General features: G+C 48.8%; 1 protein-coding gene across 9 annotated transcripts in view; it reads left to right on the top strand.

The window, feature by feature from the left end:
- Positions 1-20,718, top strand: part of plecb (plectin b) — a 111,750-nt gene that overhangs the window by 47,075 nt on the left and 43,957 nt on the right. For 5 of the 9 annotated variants that reach the window (XM_062465025.1, XM_062465022.1, XM_062465021.1 and 2 more), the window contains exon 1: positions 1,082-3,890. The exons of 2 other annotated variants lie outside the window; for them this stretch is intronic. In XM_062465025.1, coding sequence (XP_062321009.1) covers positions 1,097-3,890 — 2,794 coding nt within the window. In that variant the 5' untranslated portion in view covers positions 1,082-1,096. Of the gene's footprint in view, positions 1-1,081; positions 3,891-9,235; positions 9,367-20,718 lie in introns of those variants that run through there. 2 more of the 9 variants (XM_062465032.1, XM_062465031.1) reach the window with 1 other exon arrangement.

Genomic DNA, 20,718 nt, shown 5'->3' with positions numbered 1-20,718 from the left:
TATGACATGACTGAATCTCCTCATGGGATATAGGTTCTGCAGGGGCTGTGCAGCTAAATACTTTTCATGTGCACTGGGTCGGGCAGAAGTCATACAGTGACACTAGATAGTAGGTGTGTAAGTTGTGTCGGTTGAATGCCTGGTGTGTGTTTCTTGTACATGATAGTATGCCTAAAGGGTGTCTCCCTTCTCTCACTAATCTCTGCTGGTCCTGCCCACTCCAAAAGGGAGAGCATGTGACTCCCAGAGAAGTGTGTGTGTGTGTGTTGAAGTGTGTGTGTGTTTGTGTTTGAGTGGGCGTCTCCATGTGTCCATAGCTCCATGTGCATGAGCACACCCACACCATAGAGGTGTGCTGCGCCATTCATTAGACATCTCTCGACTTTCTTTCTCTCTCTTACACTCAGCGCACTCGCGCAGCGTTAGCCAGTCCAGTCGTTTTGGGCTTCCTCTGACGTGCTTCAGCTTACTTTATTTTGTGTGTTTTTTTTCCATGCCAACTTTTCCTCAACAGTGGAGGAGCAAGGTAGGAGGAGCTGAGTAGAGCAGAGTGTCGTTCTCTCTCTCTCTCTCTCTCTCTCTCTCTCTCTCTCTCTCTCTCTCTCTCTCTCTCTCTCTCTCTCTCTCACACACACACACACACGCTCCCTCCCTCCCTCACTCACTCACTGCCGCTGAAGCAACCAGAGTCTGTGCACTTCCCAGCTCACTCTGACGAGAGTGGGAGCAGGACTTCTTGTGGCTTTTTCAACGGCTTTCAAAGAGAACGTTGCTCCTTTTTTTCTCCTGCCGGACAAGAACCGAGGCGACGCGAGGAGCCAGAGGTGGCGACCAAAGAAGCGACGAGAGAGAGTAAAGAAGACTTTGTCATTTATACCTTAATCAAATAGAAGACCACGTGGCTGGCCACTGGCCCTTCACAGACCCAGGAGTGAGGTCATCCTGTAATCCATCTTCCTTTGGCGTAGCAGCATCAACGTAGCTGTTAGTCATTCTGAAAAGATACATCCGTATACATACAAATACAGACACACACGCACGCACACGCACACATACCGTGCAAGCGCTCAAGCACTGACAGACCAGGAAAAACAAGATGGTGGCTGGAATGGTAATGCCCCTGGCCGAGCTCCGGGCTATCTACGAGTTGTTGTTTCGAGATGGCGTCATGGTGGCCAAGAAGGACAAGCGGCCCCAGACCAAGCACCCGGAGATCCCCGCCGTGGGGAACCTGCAGGTGATCCGGTCCATGGGCTCCCTCAAGTCCCGAGGCTACGTCAGGGAGACCTTCGCCTGGAGGCACTTCTACTGGTACCTCACCAACGAGGGCATCGTGTATCTCCGTGACTACCTGCGGCTGCCCGCCGAGATCGTACCCTCCTCCCTGCAGAGGGTCCGGAGGCCTACCACCTCTCTGGCCATGGGAGCACGGGCAGCCGGATTCCAGAAGGTGGAGGGGCCCACGTCGTATGTCCCCAAGCCTGGGAGCTGGGCCCGAGGAGAGAGCCTGGAGGCCCAGGCCGAGCGGCAGGGCTACCGCCACCGCAGGCCGGGTGCCGCCGAGACAAACGGCGAGGAGGCCCACTCCGATAGGACCCCCAGGTTCAGAGGTCGTCCGATGGCTGCAGAGCCTGTCGAACCAAGAGCGTCGTGGAAATCCGACGAGCAGGCCCAGCCCGAGCCCAGGAAATGGCGGGATCAAGCGGTGACCGACGACAGCCAGGTGAAACAGGTTTCCATGGATGCCTTCTCTCGCCAAGCCCCAGTTGCCAAACCAGTGATGACATCAAAGGAGACAAATCTGATAGAAGAACGCCGGCAGACCAGCCTAGTCCAGGTCCAGAAGACAACCGTCGTTTCACAGACCGTGTCTAAGTCAGCCCCCTCCACAGGATCCGTTCCTGTGGTTCTTGCAGCGGCAGCAGGTGCTGGAGGTGCACTGGCAGCCAAGGCCCTAGCTGACTCCTCCAAGTCAGGGGCGCAGAAAACCAAGCTAACTGCATCATCAGAAAAGATCACCTCAAAGCCTGCCGCCCCAACACCCCCACCTGCCAAAGACGTCAAGCAAGAGAAGACAGACAAAGTGAAGGTAACTCAGGGGACCAAGAAAGCTGAGGTGGTCTCAGTGTCCATCGAGACCCCCAAACCGCCCACTGCCTCATCCAGTGAGCTCAAGGAGAAGAAGACCGTTCAGGTTAAGGTGACTCAGGAAATCCAGAAAGCTGAAGGAGTTTCAGTGTCGCTTGGGAGCGCCAAACTCTCAGCTGCGCCCTCTAAACCACCCACACCTGCATCACCACAGCACAACGGTAATGCTGCCAGAACTGCCAAGGAAAACGAAAAGACAACCGAAACTAAAAAGGTGTCTGAGGATGTCTTCAAATCTCAGGATATAGCTAAAGCTGAGAAACCAGCACCTGGAAATGTATCCCAGGAAGTTAGACCTGCAAAACCTGAGCTGGTAAAGCCAGACCTTCCTGAACCTTCAGAGCCTCAGGAACAAGCACCTACAGTCAAAGAACCTCTGCAGGTTCAAAGATCAAATGGAGAAGTGGAGCAGAAGGCCTCCAAACCTGTTCTGACAGAGGGCCGCATAGATGCACCAGTCAAACCAGAATCATCCCCACCAGCACCTCCACAAGTCCAGCCCCAGGCATCCCTTCCAACACCCCCTCCAGCCGCCCAGCCCCCGGCAGTTCCCGAACCTGAGCCTCCATGCCCCCCGCTGGAGAAGCAGAGGGCAGAGGAGACCGCCACGCTCAGTGAGATAACCACCACGCTCAGCGAGCTGACCCAGGGACCACCGGGGTCTCATGAGGACACGTCCAGCTCCAAGCTGAGCTCAGTGACCCACACAAAGACAGTGAAGTCCATCACAGAGACTACTGTCACCCGGGTGGAAACGAAAACAGTAGCTGTCCAGCAGACTAACAAGGTCCAGCTCACTCAGGCGACGACCCAACCTCCTGCAGTGGCGTCGGAACCTCCCAAACCTCATGCGCAACCCGAGGCTAAAGCCCCCGAAGACATGACTCTCGGTGCTTCTTCAAAGTCTAAGAAAAAAGCCAAAGGGAAGAAGCAGGCGGCGGCCCCCGAGCCCCCCGTCCACCCAGAGGCAGAGGTCCTGACCAAGGCTGTAGGTAGCTCCGACCCCAGCTCAGGGTCAGCGGTTATGGATAGCCCTGCTGGGCAGCCCGGAGGAAGAATGCGAGGTGAAGAGGGCAGGCCGGCAGCAGCAGCTGTGCAGGCTGTGGCCCCGGCAGACAAAGAGAAGGAGGAGCCAGCCCCGCTCTCCGCTGAAAAAATCAAACGGGAGGTCTCGAAACCAAAAACATCCTCCTCTGCGAGGGAAGCAGCGGCTGGCGGAGGGACAGCGTCAGCAGCAGCGGAGGCAGAGCGGCCCAGCCCCCTCACTAGGCAGGGGGAGCCTCCCAGAGTTGCACAACAGTTGGCAGCCCTGCCAACACTCAGCACAGAGAAGCAGGAGAGGAGCCTCCCTGTGAGCCAGGCCTGTGAGCACCAGCAGGAGGAGAAGGATCCGGAACAACCCTCAGACCGAAGCTCCCCACCCTCCGACAAAAAGCCGAAGGTCTGCGAGCACGGACACCAGTCTGTGGACGAGGCAGCCATGAGGAAGAAGATCGTGGTGGTGGAGGAGGTGGTGGAGGTGAAGATGATCGCCAGCCCCGGAGCGGCCGGAGGATCACCTCCTCCCGTGGCCGCCGTCACCGAGGCGACCGGCGAGGAGCTGGATATGGACGTTCTGGAGGCCTTTGCAATCAAGAGGGCAGTTCTTTCCGGGGCGGACGCTGCGAGCTCGGTACCGGAAGACGACTGGGATCACTCTCTGGACGAACCGGAGGACAAGACCTGGCCCAACTTCTTAGAAGGTCAGAGAACCGTTAGCCATGGTTACCTTTGGGTTCCCTTGGCTACACTTCCCTTGCTACTTCCTGTCCCTTTCTGTGTGTGTGATGTCACAGACGTTGCCAGGGTTTCTGCCCTTGTTTGGAGAGTGGGAGGGCTGAGGTGGCCATTGTGGCGAAGATTCCTCTGTAATCTCTAGTCGAACATGTGCTTTATTGTTTTGGTTTGCGAGGGTATAAACAATGATTCAGACATCAAGGCAACTGTTGCTTTCCACCTCTTTTCCCAGTAAATTGCAGTTATTCTGAGAGCTAGATTTAATTGCTTGAAGTAAGGCAGAACTCTGTTTAAGTCTGCAGCTTTAGAACTTGTGTTATGTAGGTTCTCTTTAGGAATGCTCTCAGAGAGATGGTATATGAACAGGAACTCATTTAGATGAGACTGCGATTTATCCATGTGTGTGTGAAAGAGCTATCAGTGATGCAGTCAGTCACACTGAACGTTCGAGGGTATTAAGTTCATTGGTAAGGGGGAGAAGCGCATTCGCCTCTATAGAATGTGGGAAGTCATTTCTGTTAGATCTATTATAAGATCTAAGATCTATTCCTATCACATCACCCTGCTCTGGCATGAATGCTGAACTGCCCTGTCGTGTTATACACAGCGATTTGCCTGGGTTGAACTTCTATGGCTAACGCTAATTCATGTGTTAGCGACGGGCGTTCACATTTCACGTTTCCCAAAACCCTTTTTAATGAAGGGGAATTCCTGCGTGGTGGTGATACGTTGAGCAATACAACTGTCTGAGATACATATACACACATACACACACACACCCAAATTTGACACAAACACAGAAATCTGAATCTGTTGGTTTGCCTGACAGTCGGGTGTGTCTCAGACCACCCCCCTCCCTCCATCTCCTTCCCTCTCCCCTGCCCTCATTGTTTCTTCAGAAGTAAGGAGGAGAGATGGAGGCAAGGGGAGAATGAATGAGAGAAGGGGGTGTGGTGCTCTGGAGACTGTCTCCAGGAAGCCTGTGTTCCAGGGTTCCTGGCTCTGGGAAGTGCTGTCCTGGCCTGTGCTCTCTCCTGGGGGAGCTGAGCACAGAACAACAATTCCATGCCCCACCAGGCCCCAACATGTATTATCTCTGACCCCCACCCCCACCCCCTCCCACCACCTCACCCCCTCCTTCCTTTCTTGTCTTCTCCCCCACATGGAGACTTCTGGAATGTGTTAAAAAATGCTGCCAACGTTCGTTCGTTGCCCAGAGCGAACTGGATGTACGAATCTCACCGTGCTCCTCTGATGCTATGAAAACCTTCTCTTCTCTTATCACGTCAAGATGTTATCCACTATGGCACTGACTGAATGTTTAAAAAACCTTCAGTGTATCATGTTTGTAAAAGGGAGTGAAGAGAAGAGATACGCGTTTAAATGATTCTGGGTGTGCAATTTGCAGAGAGAGAGACTTAGAAAGCAGAGCACATGGGCGTTGTCTGATTTGGGTGTGTGCGCATGTGTTTGTGCGTGTGAGCGAAAGAGAAACAGAGAGCGAGAGAGAGAAAGTGAGTCAGGAAATTGGAATAGTGTCCTTATGGTATAGTGGGTGTGTGTTGCTAGTTCCACACGTGAGGTTGCGCAGCCTGGGATTGATTAGCAGTTCAGTTCTCATGGCAGGGATGGTCAGGCAGTGTTACTCACCAGAATCATGACTCAGATAATCCTAAAATCCTATTACTGTGAAATGAAGTCAAAATATCAATTGTTATTACAGACAGCCCGTCACATCATTCTAGTGTCATCGTTGTTTTTTTATTAGCAGGTACATACTACAATACTTCAGTACTTATGTCTGGACTGGTCAAGCACACTGGTTCAACAGCTAAGCCATCCTAAACACTTGGTAATCCAGTGTTTACTAACTCACTGCTGCCCCCTACTGACCTTTGCAGACCTGTGTTGGAACAGGGACAAGACAGTCATCTCCTGATGGACTTAGCTTGATTACTCAGTGCTAATTCCATTTATTCACTCTACATAGCTCCAATAGAATATCCGACTATAGCTATGCTGAGCAGTAATAGTGGTGGTGAGCCTGCTAGTATTAATCGCACAGTGGCTTAATAGAGATTTAGGCCTAATTCCTGGACCAACCTATCGTGAGTCCACATTTAGATTTCCTGTACATGGTGTGTCTTCCTGCTGTGAGGAGCATCTCTGGAATGTCAGTTAATTAAATAACTGTCACCAGAGCAGTCTGTCACACCCTCCAGTACGGCCTGTCTGCTTTTATCCTGCTTAATCAGGCCTGTCTCTCAGTCCTCTCTCTCTCTGGAGCTCAGTTCAGACTCTGACTCAGCTCGGACTCGTACGTCTGCTTTGCTTCACTGAATAACGTTTGAAGCCCCGCCTCACATAGTTCCCACTGGGCCAGTGGGGTCTCCAGGAGAGCTCTGGTACAGCCACTCCGATAGGTGGGACCAATCCTGTGATTGGATGACCACATGTGATTGGATGAGCACGTGTGAGTGGATGACCACGTGTGATTGGATGACCGCGCGGTGCTCGCAGCTCTTTGGCTCAAACTGAGAACAGTGGAAGCAGTGATGGATGAACTGTTCTGTAGATGGAGGAGGCGAATGGTGGTGTAATCTGCACTCACACAAAACACCAGTCCCAGACTCACAAACCAGACTCCAGACCAATGTCTCTGTCTTTGTTTCCCCCCACCCCTCCCTTCCCACCCCACACTTGTTGGCATGCCTGCCAGCCAACATATTTGTGGAAGTCACGGAACAGAGCAGTCCTGCTTCATTGAGGCACCCTCATGGTCGGCATGGCGTGTGTGACTCACTCAGCCTCAAAGCGGCAGATTATGAGGCCTGACCTTTATGAGGTGAAAAGAGCAGGACGAGCTGTTTGCCATGCCGCTATCAATAGTCTGTGTTGTGGCCCGGCAGATATGGAGGCCGGACGGCGAGATAGAGGGGGGAGGGAAGGGGGGGGGGGGGGGGGAGTAGAGGTGGTGGAGGGGTGGCCGTTGGAAGATGAGGGTGGGGGTAGTAAATCTGTCCTCTCCTGTTGTTTTCAAAACAAAGTCGGGCGGGGGGGCTGCTCTTCCCCCGTTACCGCTGACAACCACGTGTGTCATTTCTCCTTACCCCTCTCTCTCCTTACCCCTCATAACCAGAGGCACACATTCACCCCCCACCTCGCCAATAGGACCCAGCGCACAGCTACGGGTTTCAGGAGTGGATAAAAAGCTTGAGGTGGGAGTGTCTGATGTTTATCACTGGACGATTCCTCCCTCTCACAGTATCTGCTTGTCAATTGTTCTCCAGTGAGCCCGTGGTTGCCAGTCAGAGCTGGCTAACTCGTCGGAGAAACTCAGACAGCAGCAGTTGTAATTATAGTTCCCGGTACCCGGTAATGAGTGTTGGCTGGCTTGCCTCACAGGGACTAGGACAGGGGCAGCGGGCCAGGAACAGCTAACTCCCTGCAGAGCCAACTCTGGAACAAACACACAGATCGTTTAACATACGTCTCTCAGTCTGGGTCACCATGGTGGGATGGTGATCCGAACCCGTGGTCGGTAGGAAACCAACTGCCTCAGACTGGTTTCAGACCTCAGGGATAAATTATAGAGATGAATCCTGGAGGCTTGCTAGTCCGAGGCTTGAGTATTGGGAAAAAGAAATCGTTTCACCCACAAACGCACACGCAAACACGCAGAGCTGGACCCACCCACAATACAACACCCACGCCCCATGTTCTTTAAAGGTGTGTGTGTGTGTTCATTCCAATGTTCATAGGCATGTTGACCTTTACCATGACACTAGCTGTGTGTCAGCAGTTCTCCCCCTCCATCAGGGTGTGACCCAGCAGATCTAACACTGACTCTCTACACTGGTGGGATAGGATCTATCTCTTATGCTGTCCTAAGGCTCAAACATATCCCGCCGCTAAGTGTCCCAGCAAAGAAAACCCCCTCAATTATATTTTTTCAACTGGAAAAAGAGTGATCCAAACATCTCAAAAAGTGAAACATCGCCTGGGATAGGAAGGATCATTCTCATACTAGTGGGATAGGCGATGAATAATGTCTCTCTGTTCTACTGGAATAGGTGGATAAATGTTATTTCTCTATATGTGAGAGAAACTGGGCTCCTGTCAGAGGTGTCATTGTCAAGGGCTCCTAGACTCCTTTGTTTGTGGTCTCCACTTGAGCTGTGTGAAACTCAGGCAGGTTTCTATCACAGGAAACACCTACAAACAGACCTCCCCACCCCACCCTGCCCCACCCCGCCCCGCCCTAACCCAAATCCTCACCCAAACCCTCTCACAATGTGCCTTATTAACGACTGATTCGACTGACCAGTTCACAGAAAAGCAAAATAAAGAATCTGACATTCACACAATTTTTGCTATCGGAAAATAAGGTTTAAATGTGTGTTCAACGCGTGGTCCATCCCAGAGCAGTTCTTCGAAAGGCTAAGAGTAGGGTGAGCGTTAACACGAATTTGAAAGGGATTCCCACTGTCAACACAGTAATTCCCCGTGCCATATGGACAAGCACAAACATGCTATATTTAGGGGCTTGTTGTGAGTTTGAGGGGGTCCTGGGGACGCTGTGAGGCGGCTTTTCGGGAGGCGAGGACTTCAGACCCCGCTGGACACGCCATCCATCTCTCACCACGCCGAGTGTGTTCTCTGGCGTGTTTACAGCTTTGTGTATCATTTGTGCGTCTGTTTCCTCAGACCGCCGAGCTAGTTTTCGTCCACACGGCACGCGTGTAGTAGACCTCATCCTTGGCTGGCTGTGGCGTGATTGGGTCATTCTACCTGGGTCCGCCTCCTCTGGTCTCTGAGTGGTGTTGGAGTGGAGGAGGATGTGCTGTCTGGATGAGCAGTGAGAAGAGAGGGTCAGAGGTGTTTCTCAGCCAGCTCTACTTGATTTCCTGCCAGTTTTCTGGGTCAGAGCGCGACTTTTCGGGTCAGACGAGTAGGATGTGTAGCCCTGGCTTAGCTGGAACCAGTGACATCGGCGTCAGAATAAACCCATCATCATCATCAACATCTGCGATGACAGATCTTGGCTAGGTCTCCAGGGCAACCGTTAGCGAAGGTGCCAGAGCGGTACCATCAGCTTCTAACTATGACCGTGCGATCATCTGGGTTATTTATAACCTCCCAGACCCCCCTGCCCCAGCCCCACTCTACCCCCTCCCACCCCCCTGCCACTCCCTCCCCCCTCTGCCCGAGTTCCCCTGCCTGCCTGCTGCCCCAAACCCACCCCCTCCCCCACCAGGCCATTGGGGAGCAGCCTGACAAGCCTTAGCAGCAGGCAGAATCTGTCAAACAGAGACTGGGGGACGAACGGGCCAGAGCTCAGCAAACACCAGCACTCCTCTTTCCCTCGTTCCCCCTTTGACCAGCTCTCCGACCTCCACCTCCTTTCTTCCGTCCCTGACTCTTAGATGAAGATCATACCTGGTAGGTCAAGCCGGCGGGCCGTCCGCCTGGCCGCCTGGCTGTGTACGTGTGTCCGTCTGTCTGCCGGGGCGTCTGTTTTCTTGGCAAACGCCGCGTGTGAGATGTTGTTGTGTTACGGAGAGGGGGGGGGGGGGGGGGGGGGGCACACCGTACTCATACACTCACCGTCGGCACTCGCACACACAAACACTGTCAAACAAATGCATACGTGCACACACTTTCCGACTCTAAACCGCGACCTTCAGCCGGGCGGAGCGGAGATTCTCGTCCATATTTAAACGCGTTCACACTATGGTCGACTTGAATTACGAAAAATGTTGGCTGGCTGTATTTAAAGGGCTTCTGTGTGTGCTGTTATGTGCTAGTCCAGGGCCTGACTCTGGAGGGAGTCAGGAAATGATTCAGACCGACAGGTTGTCAGGACAAAGTGGAGTTTGTGTGTGTGTGTGTGTGAGTGTGAATGTGCCTGTCTAAGCTATAAAATACACCTGTTATCTTATTGCACAAGAGCAAGGCCCTCTCTGATGTCTGCTCAGTGTTGTTCATAGAAACCTAGTAAACAACTCATATATTCTCCTAAAAATATATAATTTGGAGCGTTTTGGCAGGATTTTATGTCGTTGTTGTTCTTCTGGTCGTTGGATGTTTACTTGTTGGTGTTTTGCCCTGTCATGGTGCATGGCAGCTGTTGTTATGAGGATAGGGCATGCTCCAGTTTATACAGTACTGTAACTAGTAGTGAAGTCCAGTGGTGGGAATGCGGAGTTCAGTCCTACGATACATCACACATCTTTATTGGCACAGGAACTCGCCACTAAAGAGTCAACAATGACCCGAGTCACAGTACACCGAAAAAGGGCGTATTGATGTTGAAATAAAACATGGCTCAAACATTTACCTCAGATAAAGCACCCATATGGATTATCTGCCTACAAGTGGGTGTAGTGATTATCATTACTGGTGTGGGCTTGGCTGTTTCCTGATGTGTCCCTGACATTTAAATAACCAATCCGTCCTGATAGACCAGTCAGGGTGCAGCGACAAGAGGCAGCAACCCTGCAGACCAGACCTCAGGCCACGGTCAGATGTAGTATAAGACTGTCACAGTACAGGAAGTGAAGCATCACTTACACTGAGAGAGAGAGAGAGAGAGAGAGAGAGAGAGAGAGAGAGAGAGAGAGAGAGAGAGAGAGAGAGAGAGAGAGAGAGAGAGAGAGAGAGAGAGAGAGAGAGAGAGAGAGAGAGAGAGAGAGAGAGAGAGAGAGAGAGAGAGAGAGAGAGCGCCAAAGACAGAGAAGGAGAGAGAGAAAGAGATAGTGGAGATAGTGGATAGATAGGAAGTGTATAAGAGAAAAAAAAACTGAAAGATCATTTTAAAAAAGAGTAGGGGGAGAAAGAGACACGAATGTCAGTTTCTAACAGATGGATTGATTCAGGGTACATTAAAATCCAGTTGTGAGAACATTAACAATACAATGTAAGTAAAACACCCTATACTGCCAATATTGACACAGACCTTATGTATGTAACTCAAATGGAACAGTTATAGAGATTAGAGAGTTGGGAGGGCTGCTGGACCTTGTAAACATTGGAGTCCTATAGGCAGGACTTGGCAATAGGCCTAAGAGTGTGTGTGCTGTAGATAAATGGCCTAGGGGTTGATTGTAGACATTCAGTCCGATGGTTGGAAACGTCTGGCGTATCGACGACAGACCCAGGCAGAGCACGGCTACGTCAAGAGAGGAGGGGAAAAAAGGGTAGCGGCACTGTAAACAGAGAGGGTAACACTAGAAGGGGGGGAAGGAGGGATGAAAGGAAAGCTGAAACAGAGAGAAAAGAAGGCACACTGTTCCAGCAAAGCGTCTCAGTGAGGAGAAGAGAGCGAGCGGGGGATTTCACTTTTAACTCGGAACAGTTGGGACGGTCCCGGACGCCCTCCCCTCTCCCCCCCCCCCCGCCGCCCCGCCCCACTGCCACACCCCCCTGCCCCTCCCCTCTCGGGGACTCCTCCACCTGTCAGTCAGAGGAGCCACAGCCTTCTGTCCCCCGGGCTCCCAGGAAGATAGCTCCCGGTCCAAATTACCCTGGAGAGCGGCCCTGGACCTGTGGTGCCGGCCCTGGTGGTCCTAATCCACATAGCCACATTGGCGGTGTTCTGGAGGAGGAGCAGGAGGAAAGGTAAGCCTAAAACAGTATTCAAAGTGCAGGGTTGTGTAATAGTTTCCCCAGAGGGGGGGCTCTCATTGGACTTGAGAAGGAATGACGCTGCTCGGTTGTTCACGCGTTGTGACCTGCTTGCATGTAAAGGATGTCACGCTCACATCCCTCCCCAGCCCCCTCGTCACCTCGGTGTTGTTGTTGGGGGGAGGGGGGGGGGGGGGGGGGGGGCGGCGTGACTGGTGAGAGAGGTGCCTTGGGACTTTGCGTGCCCCGTGCCACGCTCCCTCACGGCGCTGGAAGAGACTGACCTTCCTGTCGCGCTCGGGGCTTAACCCTCGTTACCGCAGGCCTGTGTTGGAGGCCGACGCTGCAGCTCATGTTGCAACCGGCCGTGCGATCACTCGCACACGCGCGCGCGCACACGCGCACACACTGTAGACATGCTTATTGTTGTGCTGATGAGGGGCTGTCAGGTTCTGTTTGACAAACAGTGTCTCACCCAAACCTGTCTACCTTTGTTTTATTGTTTGTAGAAGTCTGTGTGTGGTTGTGTGTGTGAGAGAGAAGGATAGAGACAGAGAGTGTGTGTGTGTGTGTGTGTACATGATTGTCTACTTGGGTGTGGCCAGAAATGGGACTAGCTCCAACTTGACTGGTGGGTTAAACCATCATCTAAGAAAACATTAAACTCACTCACACACACACCTGCGCTCATACTTGTAAACACAGACAGACAGACAGACGCACGCACGCACGCACACACGCACACACACACACACACACACAGACACACACACACACGCACACAGAAGACTACTATTACAAAGAAGCAAAGGAATCCACAGCAGCTCTTTGATGTCTGTCTCCAGGTGCCAGTGTACATCATGAAACTTAAGATCAGAGACTAACCTGGACATCTCGAAATTGTACGCACACAGACAATAGTATTTGTACTAGAGTATCACATTACAACTGTTATGAACTATGGTCGAGGTTAATCTAACAGATAGAGCTGTACCCACTTTGTTGATAGCCCTCAGTTTCTCCTTCAGGGACTGTTCCACTTGATATTAGCATTTTTCTAAGCAGTCCTAGTATTGCAGGCTTGGGTAGCAGATAATCACTAGTGTATGCTCCTGGCCTGTTCTCTGGTTAAAGTTACGGTTACAACTACTTGTGTTACTAAGGGGGGTAATTTGGTTACCACAGATACCTGGGTTACCAGGGATACCTCGACTGTCAGGTGGTAACTAGGTTGTCACGTGTACCTGGATTACCAAAGATACCTGGGTTACTAGGGATACCTCGACTGTCAGGTGGTATCTAGGTTGTCATGTGTACCTGGGTTGCCAAAGATACCTGGGTTACCATGGATACCAGGGTTGTTGGGGGGTATCTGGCTTAACAGGGCTAACTCCATCTCCCGGCATCAGCTGTGCTGATGACAGCTCTGCTCCCCATTGTCAGCCCAGAGCTCAGAGTGATAAGAGAGCTCTTGTGTTATCACACACACTGGAACACACACAGCATGACGCGTCTCTGCTGTGGCTGTGGTGGCTGAGGTTGTTGGATCGAGGGGTCCCCCTCTGAGCAACCAGGACTTTGACCAGGTCAGCGAGGTTGACAGAAAGGTCAGAGGGAAGGGGTGTCTGGCCACGTTGAAGCATAAACACTATGTGTCCCCCCACAACCTTTGACCTCTGCATCTGTGTTTGTATGCCGTTGCCCAGGGTCACCATGCCTAGCATAAGCTCCTGGGGGGTCTTCCAAATATGTGTGTCCATACTGGAGGACCTGGTGCTGGTTGTCTTCTGCAGGGCCTATAGTGCTGCACATGTAGTGTGCATGTTCAGTTTGAACTCAGACACACTAAGTATGAAGTACTTGACAGGTATGTGTGGCCTATATCTACAGTAGTCAGTATGTGTCACAATTGTTTTTATCTGAAGAAAGTGAATAATTGTAAGCAGGAGTTTTCCATTCCACTTGTAAAAACCATCAGACTGTTTAACATAGTGGGACTAGATAGACCTGTATTTCTTAGTTCGGAGCAAACTTTAACCGGTTTGATTGTAAATGCAGCCTGTAAAGTCACATTACGCATTTCACGATTGCTAAAACACATTTCTTGAAACAGTCAATCATCAGTCTCAAAACTGTAAACACAAAACAAAATATTCAAACTCAATTTCCAAAAGCTCTGATTTGTCTGGCAAAATCAAACACTCGCCCCTAAACTATTTACAGTATTTTACAATCACTATGACAATTTTTTCCTAAACTCTTGACACAGTTAGCACAACATCCGTCTGTGTTGGCTATACAATGAACACATTTCTTGTTGCTTTGACACAAAATGCATAGAGTAAACACAAATTTAAAATGCTTGAACTTCTTTTACACACAAGCTCAACCAAGACAAAACCAATGATTTTTACTGCTCAATTTACCAATGCTTTCACACTGTATGTCAGAACAGATAATATCATGTTCAAAACCTAACTTATTGGCTAAAGTCAAAGTGAACAGCTGTTCATATTTTGAATTGAAACACAAATATATCCCCTGTAATTGATTCCATTGCTACTGAGAAACAGCTGGTTGAAGTTGCAGAGGAAGACAAGTACCAGGTCAAGGGAGAGGAGTGGGACAAAGGCAAGGGAGAGGAGTTAGAATGTGTGGTGGCGCTCAAATAAGGGCCAGAGCTAGGGTAACTGATGAAATACTGTAAATTGTGTCGGAGCAGAAAACTTGAGGACGGCCCCTAGTGAAGTAAGACTGCCTTTAACTTATAAATATGTCATGTCTGTCTTTATGTGAACTAGGCTGATCTGGGAGGGATCCTTGAGAGAAGGATTGAAGTTAGGAAAACAGAGTATCCATCCAAAATGCTAAGTTAGGGGTACGTGCTCTTACCACAACTTTGCTCCAGGCGTTGGAAACCTGTTATAACTGATAGACAAGTAATACGTAAGGAACTCATGGACTCTATCCAATAACCAAATGAGCACATTAGAACACTGCAACCCCTGAGTTACAGTAAATTTAGAGAATTTCTTCATTTCTTTATGTTTACACAGTAAATTAATTTACTGTAGCAATAAAGAAAATGGATTTGGGATTTTGAAACACTGGATTTTGGTGTTTGAACACCCATTGACACTTTCCTGATGACTATGTTTAGCACGTTCTGCACCTCTCTTTCACCAACCGTCTCTGGAGGAGGGGATCGGGGATCCCTCACTGAATTGCTCATTCCAAGGTTTCTTCCTTTTTTTCTCCTCTAGTGAGTTTTTCTGGGAGTTTTTCCTTGTCTTCCTTGAAGCTTGAGGTTGGCTGAGGGGCAGTTCTATGGGCGTATGAGAAGCCTTCTGTGACATTGCTTGTAAAAAGGGCTATACAAATACTGTAAATTTGATTTGAAAATATTACAGTAACCATCACAACTTAGTACTGTCAACAAAGACCAAAGAAAAAAAGGGGTAAAAACCCTCTGGTGTGCTGGATCCAGCCTTGAAAACACTCCATACCTATGTCACCACAGGCCAGTTCCATTGCCTATAGGAAATGTACCCTGGTATATGGGTTTCAGTCATAGATCTTCCACCGCCATGCAGAGAAAAATTCTTCAATTGGGTTGAGAAAAGGGCTGTATGATGGAAGGCAAACATTTACAGTAAAACATGCTGGTTGATGTTGAACTATTCTCGTATACGGACACACCACAGTGAAAGCTGACATTGTCCCAAACCAGCATTTAGAAACAAGTGAGTCATTGTGTTTTACAGATGACAACTGTGTTGTAGTTGTGTTTACTGTCTGCCGCCTGTGTTTACAATTTGCAGCACAAGTGCATCACAGTGCAAAATGTGTTTAGTGAATGAGAATGTGTTTAGAGGTTTGCCCAAAAAGTGTCTGATTTGACAAATTGGGTTTAGTTCACTGAACATTTGATTCAGAGAATGGGGTTTAGTGTTTTAACAATTGTGAAAAAACTGTAATGTCTTACTTGCTTATAGTGTCGGAGCAGAAAACTTGAGGACGGCCCCTAGTGAAGTAAGACTGCCTTTAACTTATAAATATGTCATGTCTGTCTTTATGTGAACTAGGCTGATCTGGGAGGGATCCTTGAGAGAAGGATTGAAGTTAGGAAAACAGAGTATCCATCCAAAATGCTAAGTTAGGGGTACGTGCTCTTACCACAACTTTGCTCCAGGCGTTGGAAACCTGTTATAACTGATAGACAAGTAATACGTAAGGAACTCATGGACTCTATCCAATAACCAAATGAGCACATTAGAACACTGCAACCCCTGAGTTACAGTAAATTTAGAGAATTTCTTCATTTCTTTATGTTTACACAGTAAATTAATTTACTGTAGCAATAAAGGGGATTTTGAAACACTGGATTTTGGTGTTTGAACACCCATTGACACTTTCCTGATGACTATGTTTAGCACGTTCTGCACCTCTCTTTCACCAACCGTCTCTGGAGGAGGGGATCCCTCACTGAATTGCTCATTCCAAGGTTTCTTCCTTTTTTTCTCCTCTAGTGAGTTTTTCTGGGAGTTTTTCCTTGTCTTCCTTGAAGCTTGAGGTTGGCTGAGGGGCAGTTCTATGGGCGTATGAGAAGCCTTCTGTGACATTGCTTGTAAAAAGGGCTATACAAATACTGTAAATTTGATTTGAAAATATTACAGTAACCATCACAACTTAGTACTGTCAACAAAGACCAAAGAAAAAAAGGGGTAAAAACCCTCTGGTGTGCTGGATCCAGCCTTGAAAACACTCCATACCTATGTCACCACAGGCCAGTTCCATTGCCTATAGGAAATGTACCCTGGTATATGGGTTTCAGTCATAGATCTTCCACCGCCATGCAGAGAAAAATTCTTCAATTGGGTTGAGAAAAGGGCTGTATGATGGAAGGCAAACATTTACAGTAAAACATGCTGGTTGATGTTGAACTATTCTCGTATACGGACACACCACAGTGAAAGCTGACATTGTCCCAAACCAGCATTTAGAAACAAGTGAGTCATTGTGTTTTACAGATGACAACTGTGTTGTAGTTGTGTTTACTGTCTGCCGCCTGTGTTTACAATTTGCAGCACAAGTGCATCACAGTGCAAAATGTGTTTAGTGAATGAGAATGTGTTTAGAGGTTTGCCCAAAAAGTGTCCGATTTGACAAATTGGGTTTAGTTCACTGAACATTTGATTCAGAGAATGGGGTTTAGTGTTTTAACAATTGTGAAAAAACTGTAATGTCTTACTTGCTTGAATTCAGTTGGATCTTTCCAGCAACTCAATGGCTGTAGAACACTAAGCAGAGCAGGGTTGGCTTGGTACAGAGGTCCCAGCTCCCAGATAAACAGGGAGCATGTGCTGGAGGTCCACAGAAGGGTGGAGTGGGGTATAAGTCAAGCCTGCTGTTTGGCACACACTGTTGGCTTCACATGTCCCTCTGTCCTCCCTGAGGGGAGGGGATGTGGAGAGGAGAGAGATTGAGAAAGGCAGAGAGAAAGTGTGTATGTGTGCGTGAGAGAGAGACATAGAGAGAGACACACAGAGAGAGAGAGAGAGAGAGAGATAGAGAGAGAGAGAGAGAGAGAGAGAGAGAGAGAGAGAGTGAGAGTGAGAGTGGAGAGTGAGAGTGAGAGTGAGAGTGAGAGTGAGAGTGAGAGTGAGAGAGAGAGAGAGAGAGAGAGAGAGAGAGAGAGAGAGAGAGAGAGAGAGAGAGAGAGAGAGAGAGAGAGAGAGAGAGAGAGAGAGAGAGAGAGAGAGAGAGAGAGATGAGAGGAGAGAGAGAGAGAGAGGAGAGAGAGAGGGTAGGGGGTAAAGGGGAGTCCTGCAGGGACAATGACCACGCATCCGGTACTCTATGGACAGTTTCCGTTTAAACCCCCAGACCTTTCCTTAAGGGGACTTCTCACTCAGCACCCCCCTGGTCTGAAGCATCCCAGCCTCTACCCACAAAGCACACTAGCCCTCTAGTCCCTTGCCCCTGGACATCTTGCATCTCAGCTAGCTGGAGGTGCTAGCCATCAATCCCATAACTCCCCTAGGCCCCTACTTCCTAATCAGCCATGGAAACCAGTCGTCCAGACATGTTCTGACGGATGGTCATGTGTGGTTGGTAGGTTGTGGGAACACTGGGTTCTCTTCTTGGAGAGACCTCCTGCTGAGATCATCAGAGACCTTCTGTCTTTCTAAACAGTGCATTCCTAACATCCCCAATCCACTTGACCTCCCTGCACCATAACTGTCTAATAGTGTTTCCACTGTCTTCTGGGTTTGGGCAGGCAGGCCCCAGCAGAGAGTAGTACGGTCTTCCAGAAAGTAGGAAGGAACCCTGTCTTCTCTCCATTTGCTTGTGGGCGAAGCCTGATGCAAATACAAATGGGATGCCACACCTCATGCAAATACATTGGACAAAGTATGATGATGATGGTGTGTGTGTGTATATATACAATGTATGTCTCATCTGGCTCCGACCCAGGTCCCATGGAGGATTGTGTAAGGGCTGTGGTAAAATGTATGCAAACTGACACTTTTGCACACACTTACCCCTTGTCGGCATAATGATGAATGTAATTGGAAAACATTCAGCACCTCATACTGTCTAACGTCATATTAAGTCTAATCTAATATTTGACTTCAAATCATTTGTGTAGTGCTGCACCATTGAAAACGAATCAAGGAAAGTCTAAACAAATACGCGTGGATGTTGTCAAAATAAATGAGTGGGGTTGGGCCTAAATACCGGTACAATTTTCCTCCATGAATAAGAGGCTCGTCTCTTATTGTCGATGTATTATCGCTGCAGCTGGTGCGAAGTGTCAAAGAGCGTGTAGGAAGGTTACAACAGACTAGCGCTTGAGTGCATCTTGACAGGACGAGTAGCGCGTGTCTGCTGCTCTTTGACAACATGAGAGCGGAGGAAAGCCACGAGTTCCCTACCGGAGACCTTCTGCCATACCAAACGTGCAGTTTCGGAATGATTTACGAACGAGGGGATTATTTGAACGAGATAAGCTACGGAGAAAGAAGTAGATATTTGTACAGTAGGATGTGCTGTGCAGGTGAGTTTGACTGGGAGGAGGGTAGGACAGTAGGCGTTCCCAAAGTTGTCATCCAGTGGGTGCCGTGTGGCGGCCTTCCTATACGACATGTTTGTACGAGTTGTTGAGTTATTAAAATGTAGTTTAATGCAGTACATCATTTGGTTTAGAAATAATATGGAAATTATTTCCGGTTTTATATTTTCTTTTCATCACATAAAATTGTTCAAACTTCTTATGGAAAGTATTCTCGAGCATTAATCGCTGTGTGCACGTCATGCTGGCTCTCATTCAGTTCACAGCGGATGTCCTGGTGATTCCTTCCAGCTGTTCTCTGTCCAATTTATAGCGTTTAATGAATGTTGGTAGAACACTGAAAGAGCACTTACACTCTCACGAGAATTACTGCGTCTATGACCTTGGCAGGCCTTTAAAGTGGGCTTTCGTTTCAAACTAACAAAAGGATTGCTCAGTTTACTTATTAACCAGATCAGACATGATTAGGTTCTGTTAAAGGGATAGTTTACTTGTCTTGGAGTAATGTGCATGCATGCGTGCGTGTGATGTGCTTCTGAGTGTGTGTGTGTGTGGGGGGGGGTGGATGGATGGATGTGTGTACTTTATACACATAAATGTGTGTGCGTTGCATGTGTGCTCTGAGGTTTGCTCACCAGGTGTAGTCATTTCCTGTCAGATTACAAAGCCATTCAACATTGAAGGGGCTCTAGCTGTAATAACTCAATCATGTGTCTTCAGACCGTGTTGTTGCATCCTGTGGTCAGATCCAACCTGTTCTGATCAAAGGAGTTACTGATCACTGGTCCTGTTGTTACAGTTGTGAATGAGTATGGACGTGATTGATCAGCTATCCTCTATTTAGACAGGGCAATTGATTAAAACCACCCTGTGAACACATCATTATGGAGTTTCGGTCCTGTTTATCTTAGAGACTAAAGCTCTATGCTCCTAAATGCTAAGAATGTTCAGTGTTAACATTAGGCCTGCTTGGTACTGTTTTAGAATAATCATTACATTCACCGTCTCGCCCCTGTTGGCGCTGTGATTTGTTGCCACCTAGTGTTCAACGCTCGGTCTGGTCTTTTTCCGGGCTGTTCTCTGCAGAGCGGAGAACGTTCCACCTCCCCACCTCCCCCTACTCCACGTTCTATTAACCCTCGTGCTGCCTTCGGGTCACATGACCCAAAGGTTCATAACGAACCATCATTGTGTTTACCCAATTTTACCCAATACAAAACCAAATAAAAATACTTTTCTTTTAACCTTCGCAATGTGGGGGGTCTGAGACAGCCCGACGGTTAAAAGAAAATGCTTCACTTTGTTTTTGTATGCGGTAAAGTTGTCGCAATACGACGGTGGGTCACAATGACTGATGGGTCAGAACGACCCGAGGAGAACACAAGGGTTAATACAGATCTGAGTCAGAGAGACGCTACCCACCACTGGGACTACTACTGTGTGTTTGGAAACGTCACCACAGCAACCGGCGCTCAACTTCCCCTTTATTTTCCACATTCAAACTTCTGGTCTGTAACTGAATCACCGCACACTCAGACCCCTTGTTACAGCTGGAAACATAACATAATATAATGTGACGGTTGAGGTGGAGATTCTTAGAAGCAATGCTACTTGTGCATATTGAGTCAGTGGGGTATTTCGAGAGTTGAAAGGTTGTCGATTGTGTGTAGTTGATGTATCTTACCAGCAGATGGAGACAAGGCCCTTATCACCTGGATAGGTCAATGCCCTATATAAAGAAAAATAGAAAGATAGTTAGACGCTATATATAAAGCTAGATAAATAGTTAGATAAATAGAAGAAGAGATAGAAAATAAATACATAGAGAGAGAGAGAGAGAGAGAGAGAGAGAGAGAGAGAGAGGACTATGGGGGTTTCCTGGGACCGCAGACCAGTTAGTTATTTTAGCAGTCAGCTGTCAGAGTTAAGCTGGGCTTTCCTATAGAGAAGGGCTTAGAGAGAGGGCCTCTCCCTCTCTCTTTCTTTTTCTTGTCCTCCTTCTTTTCCTGCTACGCCTCCTGTTTCACCTCCCCCAGATCTACCCGGTCTACCTCCCCCTCTTCCTCCACCCTCATCTCCTTCTCCTCCTCCCT

Source organism: Osmerus eperlanus, chromosome 7 (assembly GCF_963692335.1).
Source record: "Osmerus eperlanus chromosome 7, fOsmEpe2.1, whole genome shotgun sequence".
Lineage (NCBI taxonomy): Eukaryota > Metazoa > Chordata > Actinopteri > Osmeriformes > Osmeridae > Osmerus > Osmerus eperlanus.
Note: the sequence above shows the minus strand (reverse complement) of the source record. Positions and strands in the feature narration are given on the sequence as shown.